Below are 15,596 nucleotides of genomic sequence, written 5' to 3' on the forward strand. Positions count from 1 at the left end.
AACAGTCTCCTCTACAGTTCATCATCCAAAACTCTCAAGAAACTACAATACAAATACAAACTCCTCTTCCTCATCACCTATAAAGCCCTCCATAACCTGACTCCCCTCTACCCATCTTAGCTACTCCACCGGTACACTCCCTCCTGCACTCTCAGGTCTGCTGATCCCAACCTCCTGCCTTTCTCTGTGTTATTAGGTTGCCAGCACCTGAACACAACTCCACCTAACACCTCTGCACTCCACATTTAACTCACAGTGATTCATTGAGCTGACTTATTTTACTTGTTTCAGTATAAAGACAGTTATCTGTGTCATGGTAACCGAAAAATGAACATTGGGTTTAATTTGTGACATGACTGAATAGATCTACATCCACAGCACCACTTCAGGTATCAGTCTTTGCCTGGACAGGATTGTGTTCGTCTGAATTCAGCCAGCCTTCCGCTGAGATTTGTGACGCAGCTACAAAGCCTCTATTCATCTGCAGCTCAGAGCAAGTAAAAACAAACCCACTTTTAACTGTCTTTTCTTTTTCTCACTCAGCCTTGCCAAGTCGATGCGTCACTTCAAGATAAATACAGTACAGGCCAAAAGTTTGGACACACCTTCTCATTCAATGCGTTTTCTTTATTTTCATGACTATTTACATTGTAGATTCTCACTGAAGGCATCAAAACTATGAATGAACACATGTGGAGTTATGTACTTAACAAAGAAAGGTGAAATAACTGAAAACATGTTTTATATTCTAGTTTCTTCAAAACAGCCACCCTTTGCTCTGATTACTGCTTTGCACACTCTTGGCATTCTCTCCATGAGCTTCAAGAGGTAGTCACCTGAAATGGTTTTCCAACAGTCTTGAAGGAGTTCCCAGAGGTGTTTAGCACTTGTTGGCCCCTTTGCCTTCACTCTGCGGTCCAGCTCACCCCAAACCATCTCGATTGGGTTCAGGTCCGGTGACTGTGGAGGCCAGGTCATCTGCCGCAGCACTCCATCACTCTCCTTCTTGGTCAAATAGCCCTTACACAGCCTGGAGGTGTGTTTGGGGTCATTGTCCTGTTGAAAAATAAATGATCGTCCAACTAAACGCAAACCGGATGGGATGGCATGTCGCTGCAGGATGCTGTGGTAGCCATGCTGGTTCAGTGTGCCTTCAATTTTGAATAAATCCCCAACAGTGTCACCAGCAAAACACCCCCACACCATCACACCTCCTCCTCCATGCTTCACAGTGGGAACCAGGCATGTGGAATCCATCCGTTCACCTTTTCTGCGTCTCACAAAGACACGGCGGTTGGAACCAAAGATCTCAAATTTGGACTCATCAGACCAAAGCACAGATTTCCACTGGTCTAATGTCCATTCCTTGTGTTTCTTGGCCCAAACAAATCTCTTCTGCTTGTTGCCTCTCCTTAGCAGTGGTTTCCTAGCAGCTATTTGACCATGAAGGCCTGATTTGCGCAGTCTCCTCTTAACAGTTGTTCTAGAGATGGGTCTGCTGCTAGAACTCTGTGTGGCATTCATCTGGTCTCTGATCTGAGCTGCTGTTAACTTGCGATTTCTGAGGCTGGTGATTCGGATGAACTTATCCTCAGAAGCAGAGGTGACTCTTGGTCTTCCTTTCCTGGGTCGGTCCTCATGTGTGCCAGTTTCGTTGTAGCGCTTGATGGTTTTTGCGACTCCACTTGGGGACACATTTAAAGTTTTTGCAATTTTCTGGACTGACTGACCTTCATTTCTTAAAGTAATGATGGCCACTCGTTTTTCTTTAGTTAGCTGATTGGTTCTTGCCATAATATGAATTTTAACAGTTGTCCAATAGGGCTGTCGGCTGTGTATTAACCTGACTTCTGCACAACACAAATGATGGTCCCAACCCCATTGATAAAGCAAGAAATTCCACTAATTAACCCTGATAAGGCACACCTGTGAAGTGGAAACCATTTCAGGTGACTACCTCTTGAAGCTCATCGAGAGAATGCCAAGAGTGTGCAAAGCAGTAATCAGAGCAAAGGGTGGCTGTTTTGAAGAAACTAGAATATAAAACATGTTTTCAGTTATTTCACCTTTCTTTGTTAAGTACATAACTCCACATGTGTTCATTCATAGTTTTGATGCCTTCAGTGAGAATCTACAATGTAAATAGTCATGAAAATAAAGAAAACGCATTGAATGAGAAGGTGTGTCCAAACTTTTGGCCTGTACTGTATGTGAATAAGGATGCTGAGCAAAAAAACACAGACGTGGTCCTGTACTCACGCAGTGCGGGCAGCTCCACTTGCCCTCGGGGGCCTTGTCCAGCTCGGGCTCGAGGCAGACGAGGTGGTACGCTCGGGGACAAGTGTCGCACAGGATGATCTCTCCGCCCTGCTGACACACCTCACAGTAGTCCTGATGATCCGTCTCGTAGCCGTCTCCCTCCTCTTCACCTTGGACTGCAGGGCGTGAGACAAACACAGAAAGATGTGTGAAACATGTCGCGAATTATTTCGGGTTTTTTCAAGAGGATTTGTTTGAGGTACTTAGGTATCAGGTAGGTAGGTAGGTCAGGTACATAGTCAGAGTGTTACCTACAGTAGATGGCAGTCGGTACACCCCCACTTTGGAGGAGCAGAGAGGAGTACCGCCACAGAAGCTAAGCAATGTACTGCTGTGGACAGGGCAGCAGCTGAACGTATGTTAGCCACATATAACAATCTATATCACTTCAAGTCTAAACTATATTTAGAATATTTTCACTGCTTTACCTTGGCATCAGACATCCCTTTTAGACAAAGAACTGAAGCTGTTAACAAAAAACTAGTGGCAATAAAGGCCAACTGTTTCATTGCTTCACGCTGCCTATGTCACCTAAAAAGGTGCATTTGAACACACTGCAAAGACTACAGCCAACGACCAACGAGCACGTATGTTTCCCACCTGTGTATAAGGACTCTCCATACGCTCAGGGACAACTAATTTTCTGTAACCACTTATCCTTATACTGGGTCGCGGTGTGCTGGAGCCTATCCCAGCTGACACTGGGCGAGAGGCAGGGTACGCCCTGGACAGGTCACCAGACTATCACAGGGCTGACACATAGAGACAGACAACCATTCACACTCACATTCACACCTATGGACAATTTAGAGTCACCAGTTAACCTGCATGTCTTTGGACTGTGGGAGGAAGCTGGAGTACCTGGAGGAAACCCACGCTGACACAGGGAGAACATGCAAACTCCACAAAGAAGGTCCCCAGTCGGTGGATCCAGACCCCGAACCCCCTTGCTATGAGGCGATAGTCCTTGTATTTGTCATCCAAAAAGTTAAGCCAGAAGGCCAACAGGACTGATTCAAGATGCTAGTTAGCCAGTTAGCACATTAACAACACATCCCAATGTTGAAGGAACAAATGATATTTACTGTGCGCTAACGGACAATAATGCAAACAGTTTCGAACCGTTTCTGCTAACGAGCTCAATGGCTACAAAAATAATCTTACCTAGTATAACAGGTTTGTTTCGATCCACAGCATCTTGCATGGATGTATGACTTAAGCCGTTTGTTTACTTGCCTCACTTCCATTTCTCATCTTGTGCACTGAGTTGAACAGCCAATCAAAGTGATTTCATTCATCAGCAAGCTCAGACGACATGCTGAATCAGCTGAAAAACAGCCGACAAGGGCTGACCAGTGCCAACGATGTGGGACACACCACAAAAACTAGGGCAATATACTCTGATCGACAGGCAACTGTTGGCTTGGTGTGTCAGTGCCCTTACCTCGCTATAGCTGAGAGCTGCTGGTCTGCTGCTGCCATGATCAGCTAGTTAGTTTGTGTTACAGTGTGACTTTGGTGAATCTGAAGTAACCCTTTAAAACCCCAATGACACACAATAGAGCGGGAGACAAGCAGCTCCAAATTTCTGCGAGGTAAATTACTGTTTTTGTCGATGTAGTCTGGTGGCGTAGAAGAGAGCATAGGTAAATAACATACACTTAAACTGATGTACTGCAGTACTTGTCTTCAATGCTAGTACTCCTGCCTGCTTCTCCAAACTGGGGGTCATGCCAACCGACATCCACTTCAAAAAATCCAAACTACACTATAATACAGATTTGGCATACTTCATCTATAATTATATATAATACATATAATGGACAGGTTGTGATTGTACTTGTATTTTTCTTCTTCTTCTTGGCAGGCCGTCCTCGCTTGTTCTTCTTAACACGGCCGGAGCTGTCGGAGCGAACCGAGGAGCTGTGCACGCTGGAGTCCTCCTGCTCGGACTCATCCTCGTCCATGTCCTCGCTCTGACAGAGAGCAAAGAAAGGGTCAAGGAAAGAAGAAACAACAGTAAACAGGTAACAGAATTGGAGGACGAAGAAGCTGGAATGGAGACAGAGAGAAGCTTTGTACTCACTGAGCAACTCTTCTTCCTCTTGGCACCTATAGGTGATAGTTTGATACGAATGGGTGCCATCTTTTTCGCCTTTGCCAAGGCCTTTTTCTTTTCTGGGACTCGAGGGCTTTTACTGCGCTTCTTGTAGCCAGGGCCTGGACAGATAAGATCATAAGATGAATGACAAGGCAGTGAGTAACACAGGAGCAAGAGTAAATAAGGTCAGTTTGTTGTCTTATAGTGACGCTAATCCTGGGTCTTTCTACATAGGTTCTTAAACTGAGCGACTTGTCACTGCCTCATATTTCTTTACCCCTGGTGGATTATGGTGATCTTTTATATATGCACACCTCTGCTTAGTGCCTTCATATGGTTGACACAGCTTACAATGCTTCCCTGAAGTTCATTACCACTTGTAAAGCTCTGACTCACCACTGTGGGTTATACTCACTGGGTAGCAGCCTGCTTCTGCTCTGTCACTGGCACACCTTTATATACAGTATATAAGGCATTTCTTGGACTGCTCTCACACTACCTATGTGTCTTTATCCCACAGTAAAGTGACAGGACAGGACTATTTGCACTCTCAGGACTTCTTTATACGTTCTGTTCCCTATGGCCACAGAGAAATTGGAAAAAGGGTATTTGTGTATTCAGCACCCTCGGCTTGGCACACTCAATTAATCTTGTTACACACTTTTAAGATCCAAATGGAGGAATTAAAGGCAGATTCCTCTTAATGTAGTCACTTTTTGTGTTTTCTGTTTGTCGCTATGTGCTTTTATTTATGCTGCTGCCTGCCTCGGCCAAGTCTCCCTTGAAAAAGAGACAGTAAAGGGATAGTTCACATCTTTTGAAGTGGGGTTGTATGAAGTTGTCGATTTAGAGGAGCAGGCAGGAGTACCACCACTGAGGCTATTCAACCCAGCTGGCACCAGCTGACTCTTACACTGGACAGATGTTAAATTTTGGTTGGACGTTAAAATTGGGTTGACAATACTTTAAATGTCTGACGACGTTAGAATTTCACATTGTGTGGACACTAACATCGTGACGTTTTGCATTTTGTGACACTGGGTTTTGTTCTCTATACCTAAAGGGTAGTTCACATTACACAATTTTCACCGTGATTTTGACGTCGCAGAGGATCTTAAGAGCCACCTTGGGTCGGAGGTGAATCATCAGATAGTCCTCGTGTGCCTACGAGCAAGTCGTCCCCTTGTCTGTGACTGGGACTGGATATCTGGCATGCTAGAAAACTGGAGAAGTCAGACACGACTGACTGTCCCATGTCAGCACGCAGGAGGACGGAAGAAGTGTAAGGAGGACAAGCCGAGCCGGCAAGCAACAACAACAATGGCGGAGTCCACAGGGTCACGGGGAGCGCGTTGTGTTTGGACCCAGGCCCTGGAGGCAGATCTGATTCAACACTGGGAAGAATATCCATGCCTTTACGATGTGTCGTCAGTTAAAAAACGTAGTTTGGTGACGTCACCGCATTATCTGGGGCTCTGTCGGCGAGGGCTCGGTGGAGAAATCTTGTGGTGTGCACACAAAGGGTCGAAACGCAGTTGGCGAGACTCCCGATGACAGAAACACTCGTCGCCAAGTATGAACACTCAAAAGATGATGATAGTCTCCGTGACGCAAAATCGGGGTGAAAATCGTGTAATGTGAACTAGGCTTTACGCGTAAATGTTACTCTGCGTCAATTTGACGTTGGCAACAGATGTGTGGAAGACGTGTGATTTTGGTTCCCAACAACACAACTTAAAACCAACAAAATACAAACGTCATCTGTTGTTGATATTCTTCATCATATTGTTAGCATTAGACATTGTGCTGACATTGAATTTTGTCACACGATGTTACAACCTAAATTCTACCAAATATCAACATCTGGCCAACTGGGAATGTACTTTAGTCACCTAAAAAAATCAGTCCCACCGAAAAATATCAAACTCATTTTACGTGTACATAGGGGTGGGAATCACCAGAGGATCCACGATATGATATTATCACGATACTTAAGTCACAATACCATATTACTACGATTTTAAATATGTTGCAATATGCTGAATATTGCGATACTATGCTACATTGATTTTTGTTCCCCCACCCCTACGTGTACGCTATATTTAAAACATTTTCACCGCATTACCTTTAGCATCAGACAGCCTTTTCCGACGAGGAACTGAAGCAGGTATTTATGCTCTCTTCAAAGCCAGACACCATTGACAAAAACAGCAATTTTACCTCACTGAACACAGGAGCTTCTGGTCTACCACTGCCTCGATCAGTTAGTTTGTGTTTTTGTGTGACTCTGGTGAAGCCTTACATTACTTATCTTTCACTGTGGTACTCCTGCCTGCTTCTCCAAACTGGGGGCATGCTGAATGAGATCTAATGTAGGTAACACACTATGGATAAGAACCTCAAACAACCCCACTTCAAAAGATCTGAACTATCCCTTTAATCTTAGTGAGCCTCTCTTGGTTGAAATATTAGCATGTAAACCACAACATAAGCAAACAGCAGCTGATCACAAGACATCAGCACATGTTAAAGATGATTACTGTTCTTGTGTCGTCATGTGCTTCTCAAGCTGCAAAGTGGCCTGTTTTTACTGGATGTTTAACACACTTATATCAATGAAAAGCGCTTTATTTCACACTTATAAAAGCCCAGACCGACACAAAAGCTACAGGGGTACAGGGAAAGGAACCACTGACCTTTGCCCTCTTTCGTCTTTGCCTTCCTGATTGGTGGCGGCTGCGGTGGAGGCTCAGGAGAGACGTTCGCTGCAGAGACCTGCTCAGCAACAGCAATCGCGGCAGCCGCAGCAGCCGCCGCGACAGCAGCAGCGTTGCCCTTGAAAGGATTATTGGAGCTGAACTCCCTCCACTTGGCCCCCAGTATGGTCATCATCTTTGACATGGGGATCTTGGGATTCTTCTTGGCTATCATCGGCCTGCGAGCAAGAGGTCAGGGTCATTAAAATGTCAATAATACGTATTAGTCACAGGAATGGCTTACATTTTAGTTCTCCACTCCGGCTCAGTCTGCCAGTGGAGCTGAGACAGCCAAATAACTTCCCGACATATACAAGCAGTGGACATTATGGATTCATGTTATCAGAGTCAAAGCAGGTATGAGTCAGCCACGGAGGCCGAGGCTCAGGCTGCCACTGACAGCACGACTAGCACAGATGATAAAGACACAGCTGCCAGAGGGAGACAGAGGCAAGTTGTTTTCAGCCCACGCCACCTGTATCTGTGTTAATATGCTGCGGGTACTTTCACCATGGACAGCTTCTGTTGCTGGAGGCTGGTCTGTGTGACAGGCGTGTAACTTTATACAAAGGGTAGCCCATTATTTTGTGTTCCACAACAGCACATGTGCATATGTATACATGCAGAACTGAGACGTAGAGCCATAAACAAGCTTACACTCCAAACTGGGCCTGTCTGGTGAGGTTAACCTTGCCGTAGAGATGTCTAACTTCTCTCCAATATAATGGAACTAGATGGGACTCAGCTTGTGGTGCTCAAAGCACTAAAAAATACATCTGAAAAGCAATGTCTCTATAGAGAAATCATGATCTGGTTACTCACCTTGTTGTGAGCAAATTCATGTAGGAACTATTTTCTTTCTACTGATCCACACCCACCGACTGTATCACTGCACAGAAGGAAGTGTGCATCTACTCATGGACGAGAGGCTCATTACAGTGCAAGATATAAACATTAATGGCGTCCTCCTCGGCTAAGCTGTAATGTTAGCTAGCTCAGTGGTGCTAGGTGAGCAGTAGATACGTGTTTCCTTCCAGGTTCCTGTCGCTTAAGGCAGGAGGATTTAAGACCTTTTAATGCCACTTGAAATTACATTTAACACCAATTTTTCGAACTCAAAACAAAGGGAAAAAAACACAAACTGACATCAGTTACTTAGGATGAGGGACTAATTTTGCCCACATACTTATTTTAATATAAAACATGACTTTTTTGCCCTGTGGTAGATACAAGGGAAGAACAGAACTTGGAAATATCAGCCGTTCGTTGGTGCATGAGGGATTCCACTGCCTTGATTCTCATCATGCCGAGTTTAAGAACTTCATGCATGAAACACATCAAGCCTTGCATGTATTGCTTTGGTCCAGCTTCAACCATGCTGCAAATTCTTGGTTACTGGACATAGCCATTCTCGGAACCCATCAGCTGTATTCGGCGTCTGACTTCCAGCAGACGGCGATACAGCCTCTGGGGGCAAGGCCCTGGATTTTTTGGCATTCCGGTTTGATTTGGGCGGAGGAGGTGAATTTCCGTTTCCGACTTCCATTTATATATAAGTAAATATGCTGAACCATTGCGATGGATTCAGAGTTTGCAGTGACGCCAATTATGTTTCGCCTTGTTAGTTCACCGCACGGACCGTTTAACCTGGTAACAACTGCAGCCGGCTCAAACGTGATTTGTCAATATCACGCGGACTACAAACAGCCTAGCACGCTCTTCTTCCGGAGGCAAGATCTCCGGGGTTTGCCTACAGACTCTACATTCACTGAATATAGAGTCTGTATATAGAGACTAAGACATAGCCAATTTGTTTTGAATTTGCACTTCCCTGTGTCGTTCAGGGTCCAGTGACAGCAAGCTTGCAAACAGTGGTGACTCTGCTCTGAGAATCCCAGCTAGAAACAAAATATGACTGTTGCTGGTTCCGCTACCCTGATGTGACATTATTGCGAAAGGCGTTCGGTAAATTATTCTTAAAACATAGATATTAAGAATTATTTTGAGATTTTACAATGAAAAGCACTACAAAAGACACACACATCCCAACGTCCAATGGAGTGGAAAGAAACGTCTGGCAAAGTAGAGAACAAATAAGTCCGCACACCAAGCAGCTCCCATTGAGAAGGATTTTAATGCATAGCAATGTTTCAAGCCTCTTCCTCAGACTTCAGATTTTACAATGAAACATCAGAAAAAGCTACTAATAAAATCCTACTTCCCAAGTCATAGCATTTTTAAGACTTTTGAAAGACTGATTTAAGGGTGCTTTCACACCTGCGCTGTTTGGTTTGGTTCAATCAAACTCAAGTTTATTTGCCCCCTAAGTGCGGTTCGTTTGGGCAGGTGTGAACACAGCAATCGCACTCAGCTGCGCGCCAAAACAACTGAACCGCACCAGAGTTCAGTTGTAACCGGACCGAGACCACCTCTTCAAGAAGGTCTCGGTCCGGTTACAAACGAACTCTGGTGCGGTTTGTTTGTGGTGAGAATGTGTTCCGACCTGGATCCGAACCAACTGCAGTCACATGACACATTGTTTGGGTTAAACATGAGCATGTTACAATCCTGGAGGATTATTAATGTGCACCTCCTCCTGTACTGCCTTAATATGCACATTCAGCACATCCAATGCATCAAAACATTGTTTTCTAGTTGGAGCCGCGCCTCGTTTTCAAACTGTATGGTTTGACTAAAATGAACAGTGACAGCGATATAGTCCACGATGAGCAGCGCTAAAATCAACCTGCGTAGTTGTCCCTCCATTGTGACATTAGAAAGTGTCACATTAATCTTGCGAGTGTACTCTTCTTCAATGTTTGGTTTACTTCCTGGATTTTTCCCGCATGGAAATTCTGACCAATCAAGAGCAGCTTTCTCACACAAGGCATTTGATCTGGTCCGCTTGTAAATGCTGCTGTGAGAACACGAACCAACTCTAGGCAATTATACAACTTTGTGACGAACTCAGTCCCTGATTCAGACCAAAGCAAGCAAACAGTACTTGGAGCAAAAAACACTGTATGCATATGCAATACTTGTCTTCATGCAGCTACAGCCAGCTGTCAACGTCAGCACCATGGGAAAATAAAAATACCGCACCTCATGAACTGGCTGAAGGCTTTGTAGTTGGTGAGCTCCCTGTAGTCCTCCTCTGTGAAGGTATGATCAACATCCTCCAGACCCCACTCCTTTGCCAGCTGGGCTGAGGTCTTCTGCTCTATCGGCTGCTGGGAAGAAACCACCAGTCAGAACAGACAGATAACATAATGCACTTAAAGATGATTTTTTTATTGTGTGTTACTCTTTACCTTTGTTGTTTCCTCCTGACTGCTGTCTCGGTCCCCATCGACTTTTTTCTTCTTCTTGGTTTTCTTCTCCTTCCTTTCTTTATGTTTCTTCTTCTTCTTTTTCTCTCCAGATCCATAGTCACTGGCTACGCTGTCTGAGTTGTCGCCGAAATCTCTTTCTCTGTCTGAGTCTCTGTCTACATCACTGTCCTGAAGAGAGGAGGAGAATGAAAAATAATGAAGACGTTGTAATGTAGTCCACAAAGTAAAAACAAAGTGCAACAAACTTACAATCTTCTTGCGTTTTTTTGCTTTGACAGGTTTCCCCTCTTTGTCTTTCTTCTTTGTGTCCCTCTTTTTCTTCGGCCGTCCTTTCTTCCTGAGCGGGACCTCTCTGTCTGATACCTCTGGCTCTTCTTCTAGGCGGGAGCGAGACAGCTATTAGAATCAGATGAGCAATAAGCTTCCCAACACCCAGCTAATCCCAGTTGAACATAATTACACACAACAGAAGCTGCATGATAGCCACGGTGGCTTCGGCGACCTCTGACCCCTTCTGAATTGTGACACATGGTAAATTAGATACAGTTCATCAGAGGGCTGTAAGTACATGTGACAGCTGGTGTTGGTGGTTCCATCGCATGGGGATAATTCCCAGTAATGGCAGTGTTAGGAGTCAGAATTGAGCCAGTTTATTTGGCCTTATTCTAAGGCGTTACTCATCAGAGTCTCAGCCAAGTTGAACAACCGAACGCGACCAGACTTATTTCTTCTAGTATGCTGAATTTGGGCCAATGCTGGGCCAGGTCATTTTGATAACAGCCCAGTGACAGCAGTGTCTCTCGACAGAACTTTATTTGGCTTAATTCTGGGATGTAATTCACTCTAAGTCTCATCAAAGTCAGGATACTGGACTTGACCTGACTTTTTTATCTGGCAAGCTGAGTTTGGACCAAAGCAGGGCCAGGTCACTTTCTGGCCCTTGATGGCAGTCGGAGGGCGAATTGAGATGGTTTATTTGGGTTTCGAGTCCCCTTAAAGTCAGGGAACCGGACGCAGTCTGGACCGCAGCTGGGCTAGGTCATTTTTGATAACAGCCCAGTGGTGGCAGCTGAATCGAGACATTACTTTACTTGTCCCGATTCTGGGGCATCATTTATCCCGAGTCCCAATTCAGCAAGTCGGGCCATCGGATGCAGCCCAACTTATTTTGGGTTTGGGCCTATGCTAAGCAGGGTCACTTTTAATAATGGACCAGTGATGTCAATGTCAGGAGACGAATCGAGCCAGGCCCAGTTCTGGGGCGTCGTTCATCCTCCCGAGTCTCAGCCAAGTCGGGAAACGAACACTGTCTAACTTCTTCTGGCATGCTGGGTTTGGGCCAAGGCTAGGCCAGCACTTTTTTTAAAATGGCAGTCAGCAAGTGTAATTGGGAAAGTTTATTTGTCCCAATTCTGGGACATCACTCATCCCAAGTCCAGGTCGGATGCAGCCCAACTTATTTCTTCCACCATGTTGGGTTTGGCTGGGTCAGGTCCTTTTTAATAACAGCCAAGTTACGGCAACGTCTGCAGCCAAATTGAACCAGTTTATCTGACCCAATTTTGGGCCCTCATTAATTCCAAGTCTTTGGGTTTGGGCCGAAGCTGGGCTGGGTCTTTCTTAATAACAGTCAAGTGATGTCAATGTCAGCAACCGTAATTAGGACAGTTCAACTGTCCTGATTCTGGGGCATCATTCATCCCAAGTTCAGGCAAGTCCGGCCACCGGATGCAGCCCAACTTATTTCTTCCAGTGTGCCGGGTTTGGGCCTAACCTAAGCCAGGTCATTTTTAATAATGGACCAGTGATGGCAGTGTCAGCAACCAAATTGAGCCAGTTTGTCTGTCTCGATTCTGGAGCATCGGTCAACAAAATTCTCAGCCGAGTCAGGCACCCGAACACAGCCTAGCTTATATCTTCTAGCATGCTGGGTTTGGACCGAAGCTGGGCCGGGTCTTTCTTAATAACAGCCCTGCGGTGGCAATGTCGGTTTCTGGGGCATCATTCATCCCAAGTCTCAGCCGAGTTGGGCAACCAGATGCAGCCCGACTTATTTCTTCCAGCATGCCAAGTTCAGGTCGATGCTGGGTCAGGTCATTTTATCAACCTGGGCTGATTTATTGAGGATGCAAAAGTGTCATTTGTCATTTAAACTTTTGATTTAAGGGAACACAAATAGTAGAAACACAAATACCTCAGCCCCCCCTTCCCCCTTGTTATATAATAGAGGACTCACAGCCACAGAGCATCTAAAATACATGACTGTATCTCTGCTTTCACTGCAAATGATGTGAAAATATCAGGCCAGTTATTCCCCACGCTGCTTGTGCAATATCACAACCACAGGGAGAGCAATTGAACCTGCAACCTGACCTGGCTTGGGGTAGAAAAAGAGACAGAGAAAACAACAGCAGCCACAGCTTCAAAAGGCAAAAATGCAGCAAAGCATTAAAGCATAACCAAAATATGGGCTGCGGTCTGGGCCTGTGCAACCAGCCTGTTAGATAGGCTACGTTCTGTCGGATTTTATTGTCTGCCTGCCTTTGTTGGTGAGCGCTCCCTCCAGCAGCAGCGGCGGCAGCAACAGCCCCCTCCTCCTCCTCCTCCTCCTAGTCCACCACCACCTCCTCCTCACTCCCACCCCAGCCAACCCTTCCCGCGTATCCGTGCAGCGCGCAGCCGCCGAAGTCGCGCCGGGGGCGGCGGCAGCACGCACGCAGGGCTCGGTGATTCAGAGGCCGCCAGCGGGACGGTGCGCTGAACTGGAACGACTCCTCTCCCGCGCTGTAATTCCCACACGGGGACCCCGACCACCGCTGCGACCGCTGCTGGAGGTCGTGAGGGGGTTAAGGTCCTCGACGGGAAGCTCTATTTATCTGTCTGGAACCGGCATGGCGGCGCAGCTAATTAGCTCCAAAGACAAAGCGGTGTTTGATTCCTGTGATATTCACACAGGAAATGACACTTGTGCAAACTCACATTTCTCCCCTGTGACATCTGCACTTTTAACTTTCTCTGCATCGCACCCAACATACAACACACTCATCACTAGGTTACTGTGTGTTTTGTGAATAAACTGCAACCTTAAGGCTGCTGCACGGCTATTTTTGACTTGCACTGTTGCAGTGTGGTTAACCAGCCACTACTTTGTGCACCCTTTACTTTCACTGCTGCAACCCCCCCGTGCTGCTGCTACTGTCACAGAAACTTCCAGAATGTCATTCAATCATTTTCGTTTTGTTGCCACAGCTGAGAGGAGTGACAAAGCTGCCATGCTGGGATATAATGCATTTGATAAACATGTTGTTCAGGTGGTAAGAGGAAGCTGAGCAGTCACACCTCAGTGTCCTGTGAGAGCAGCAGCAGCAGCAGCAGCAGTAGTGTCCTATTTTGACCTGTCACAGCGACATTAAGACAAGAGGGCAAGTTTGTGTCTGGCACCCAGCTTTCAAGTCTGCACAGCACAACGCATCCTCTCCTCTCTGATGGGCATCAAATATATATAGCCCCCGGCCAGCCAGGGGAGTCCATGTTTTCCAGCCCTCTCTCTCTCATCCATGAGCTTTTTTAACCCTTCAGGGCGACCTTATCACACCCTGCTCATTTATCTATCATGCATGTCTGAGAGCTGTCAAAATGGATCTGAGAGGGGCACACAGGCTGCAACTTTTTAATGCTGACGGAGGAGGAGGAAGAAGAAGAAGAAGTGCAAGGAAAAGCAGCCGTGTGGCAAGTTAGGAGTAAACTTTGTTGGGATGTGCTGGAGGTGCAGAGGAAGTGGAGTGGGAGAGATTGAAACAACACTGGTGTTTTTGCATTTTGTTGCAAAGTGGAGAGGAGTTTCAAAGCGCGCTCTCGACCTTCTTTTTTTTATCTCCAGTATGTCTAGCTGCACAAATGGCACCTATACTAACACATAGGTGCAATAGCTGGGGGGCTACGGAGGCTGTGGCGGGTAAAGGTGGTGAAACATGTGGCTGGTTTTTATAGTAAAAGTACTATTTTTGCATGCGCGCACTCGCTGGTGTCTACTGTACCGTGTGGAGCTGTGGAGGCGCCGATATGGAGCACAAACTGCGGCTGCTTCTCACCACGCCGTCTGCCTTTGCAACATTTCCCCAAACCCGCTAACTAAGTGTGTTTTTATTTCGTGTGCGCGCTCCCGACTTGTGCGCCAGTTTTCTCCTGTTTTACTGTACCTGGCGCGGCCGGTGTTGCAGTTTCCCGAGGCGCCGCCGGCGAGTTTATGTCGCTTGCGTTCTCGTCTAGGTCTCCGTCGTCGTCTTCTTCATCAAAATCTCCTCCCTCGGAATTAACCACCATGCCCTCGTCTTCCTCACAGGAGCGGAGAGGAGAGGACATTATACTCCTGTCATCGGGTCCGTCCTTGTGTTCCAAAAAGCGTATTCTTGCCCCGAATGTGTGATATTTATTTAATATTCAAATCGGCACAGAAAAAAGTGGGGGGCGTTTTGAAATATTTTACACTAGGCAGAGCAACAAAGATGGCCGCCCTCTTATATTTATTTTTTAACAACCCCCCCAATAAGAAAAAATCCCCTTACATAAAAAATGGCTGACTATATTATTTCAGAACGCACCCCCCTCCTCCTTTCTCTATCTCTCTCCGGCTCCCTTTCTCCCTCCGCGCGCCCCCTCCCTCCTTAAAAACGTACACATTGTTACAAGAGAAAGGGGTGTGTGACTGCATGTAAGTTACATTGTTACTTGTTTGTTTCTTTTCTGTCCCCCCCCCCCCCCCCCCACACACACACACACACACACCACCACCACCCTCACCTCCCTCCCTCCACCTCCTCCACCTCCACCTCCACCCTCCCCTCGTCTCGTTTCTCCCCTCCAAGTCCGGATCAGTCACGAATCCGACAGACTCGCCTGGTGTCACTGTCACTTGCAAGATCACGCGCAACAACTCTCTCTTTCTGCATTGCAGAGCCCGACACAAATCTATCAAATATGGCCACCTTATATTCTCCGGAGCCCCCACCGTTGTATAAAAAAATATTTTGGAGCACAGTGTGTGTGTGTGTGTATGTGTGTGTGTGTGTGTGAGTACTGGGGAGGGAT

General features: G+C 46.2%; 1 protein-coding gene across 10 annotated transcripts in view; it reads right to left on the reverse strand.

The window, feature by feature from the left end:
- chd3 (chromodomain helicase DNA binding protein 3) overlaps nucleotides 1-15,275 on the reverse strand; it is a 69,194-nt gene extending 53,919 nt beyond the window's left edge. For 4 of the 10 annotated variants that reach the window (XM_033609991.2, XM_033609996.2, XM_078164341.1 and 1 more), the window contains exons 1-8: nucleotides 14,708-15,274; nucleotides 10,758-10,885; nucleotides 10,488-10,676; nucleotides 10,279-10,406; nucleotides 7,117-7,355; nucleotides 4,406-4,539; nucleotides 4,160-4,295; nucleotides 2,260-2,435 (exon numbers count right to left, since the gene is read on the reverse strand). In XM_033609991.2, the coding sequence (XP_033465882.1) occupies nucleotides 2,260-2,435; nucleotides 4,160-4,295; nucleotides 4,406-4,539; nucleotides 7,117-7,355; nucleotides 10,279-10,406; nucleotides 10,488-10,676; nucleotides 10,758-10,885; nucleotides 14,708-14,870 (1,293 nt within the window). In that variant the 5' untranslated portion in view covers nucleotides 14,871-15,274. Of the gene's footprint in view, nucleotides 1-2,259; nucleotides 2,436-4,159; nucleotides 4,296-4,405; nucleotides 4,540-7,116; nucleotides 7,356-10,278; nucleotides 10,407-10,487; nucleotides 10,677-10,757; nucleotides 10,886-14,707 lie in introns of all 10 variants that reach the window. The other 6 variants (XM_078164342.1, XM_078164338.1, XM_078164344.1 and 3 more) reach the window with 3 other exon arrangements.
- Nucleotides 15,276-15,596: the final 321 nt, after the last annotated feature.

The sequence above is a fragment of the Epinephelus lanceolatus genome, chromosome 22, assembly GCF_041903045.1.
Source record: "Epinephelus lanceolatus isolate andai-2023 chromosome 22, ASM4190304v1, whole genome shotgun sequence".
NCBI lineage: Eukaryota > Metazoa > Chordata > Actinopteri > Perciformes > Serranidae > Epinephelus > Epinephelus lanceolatus.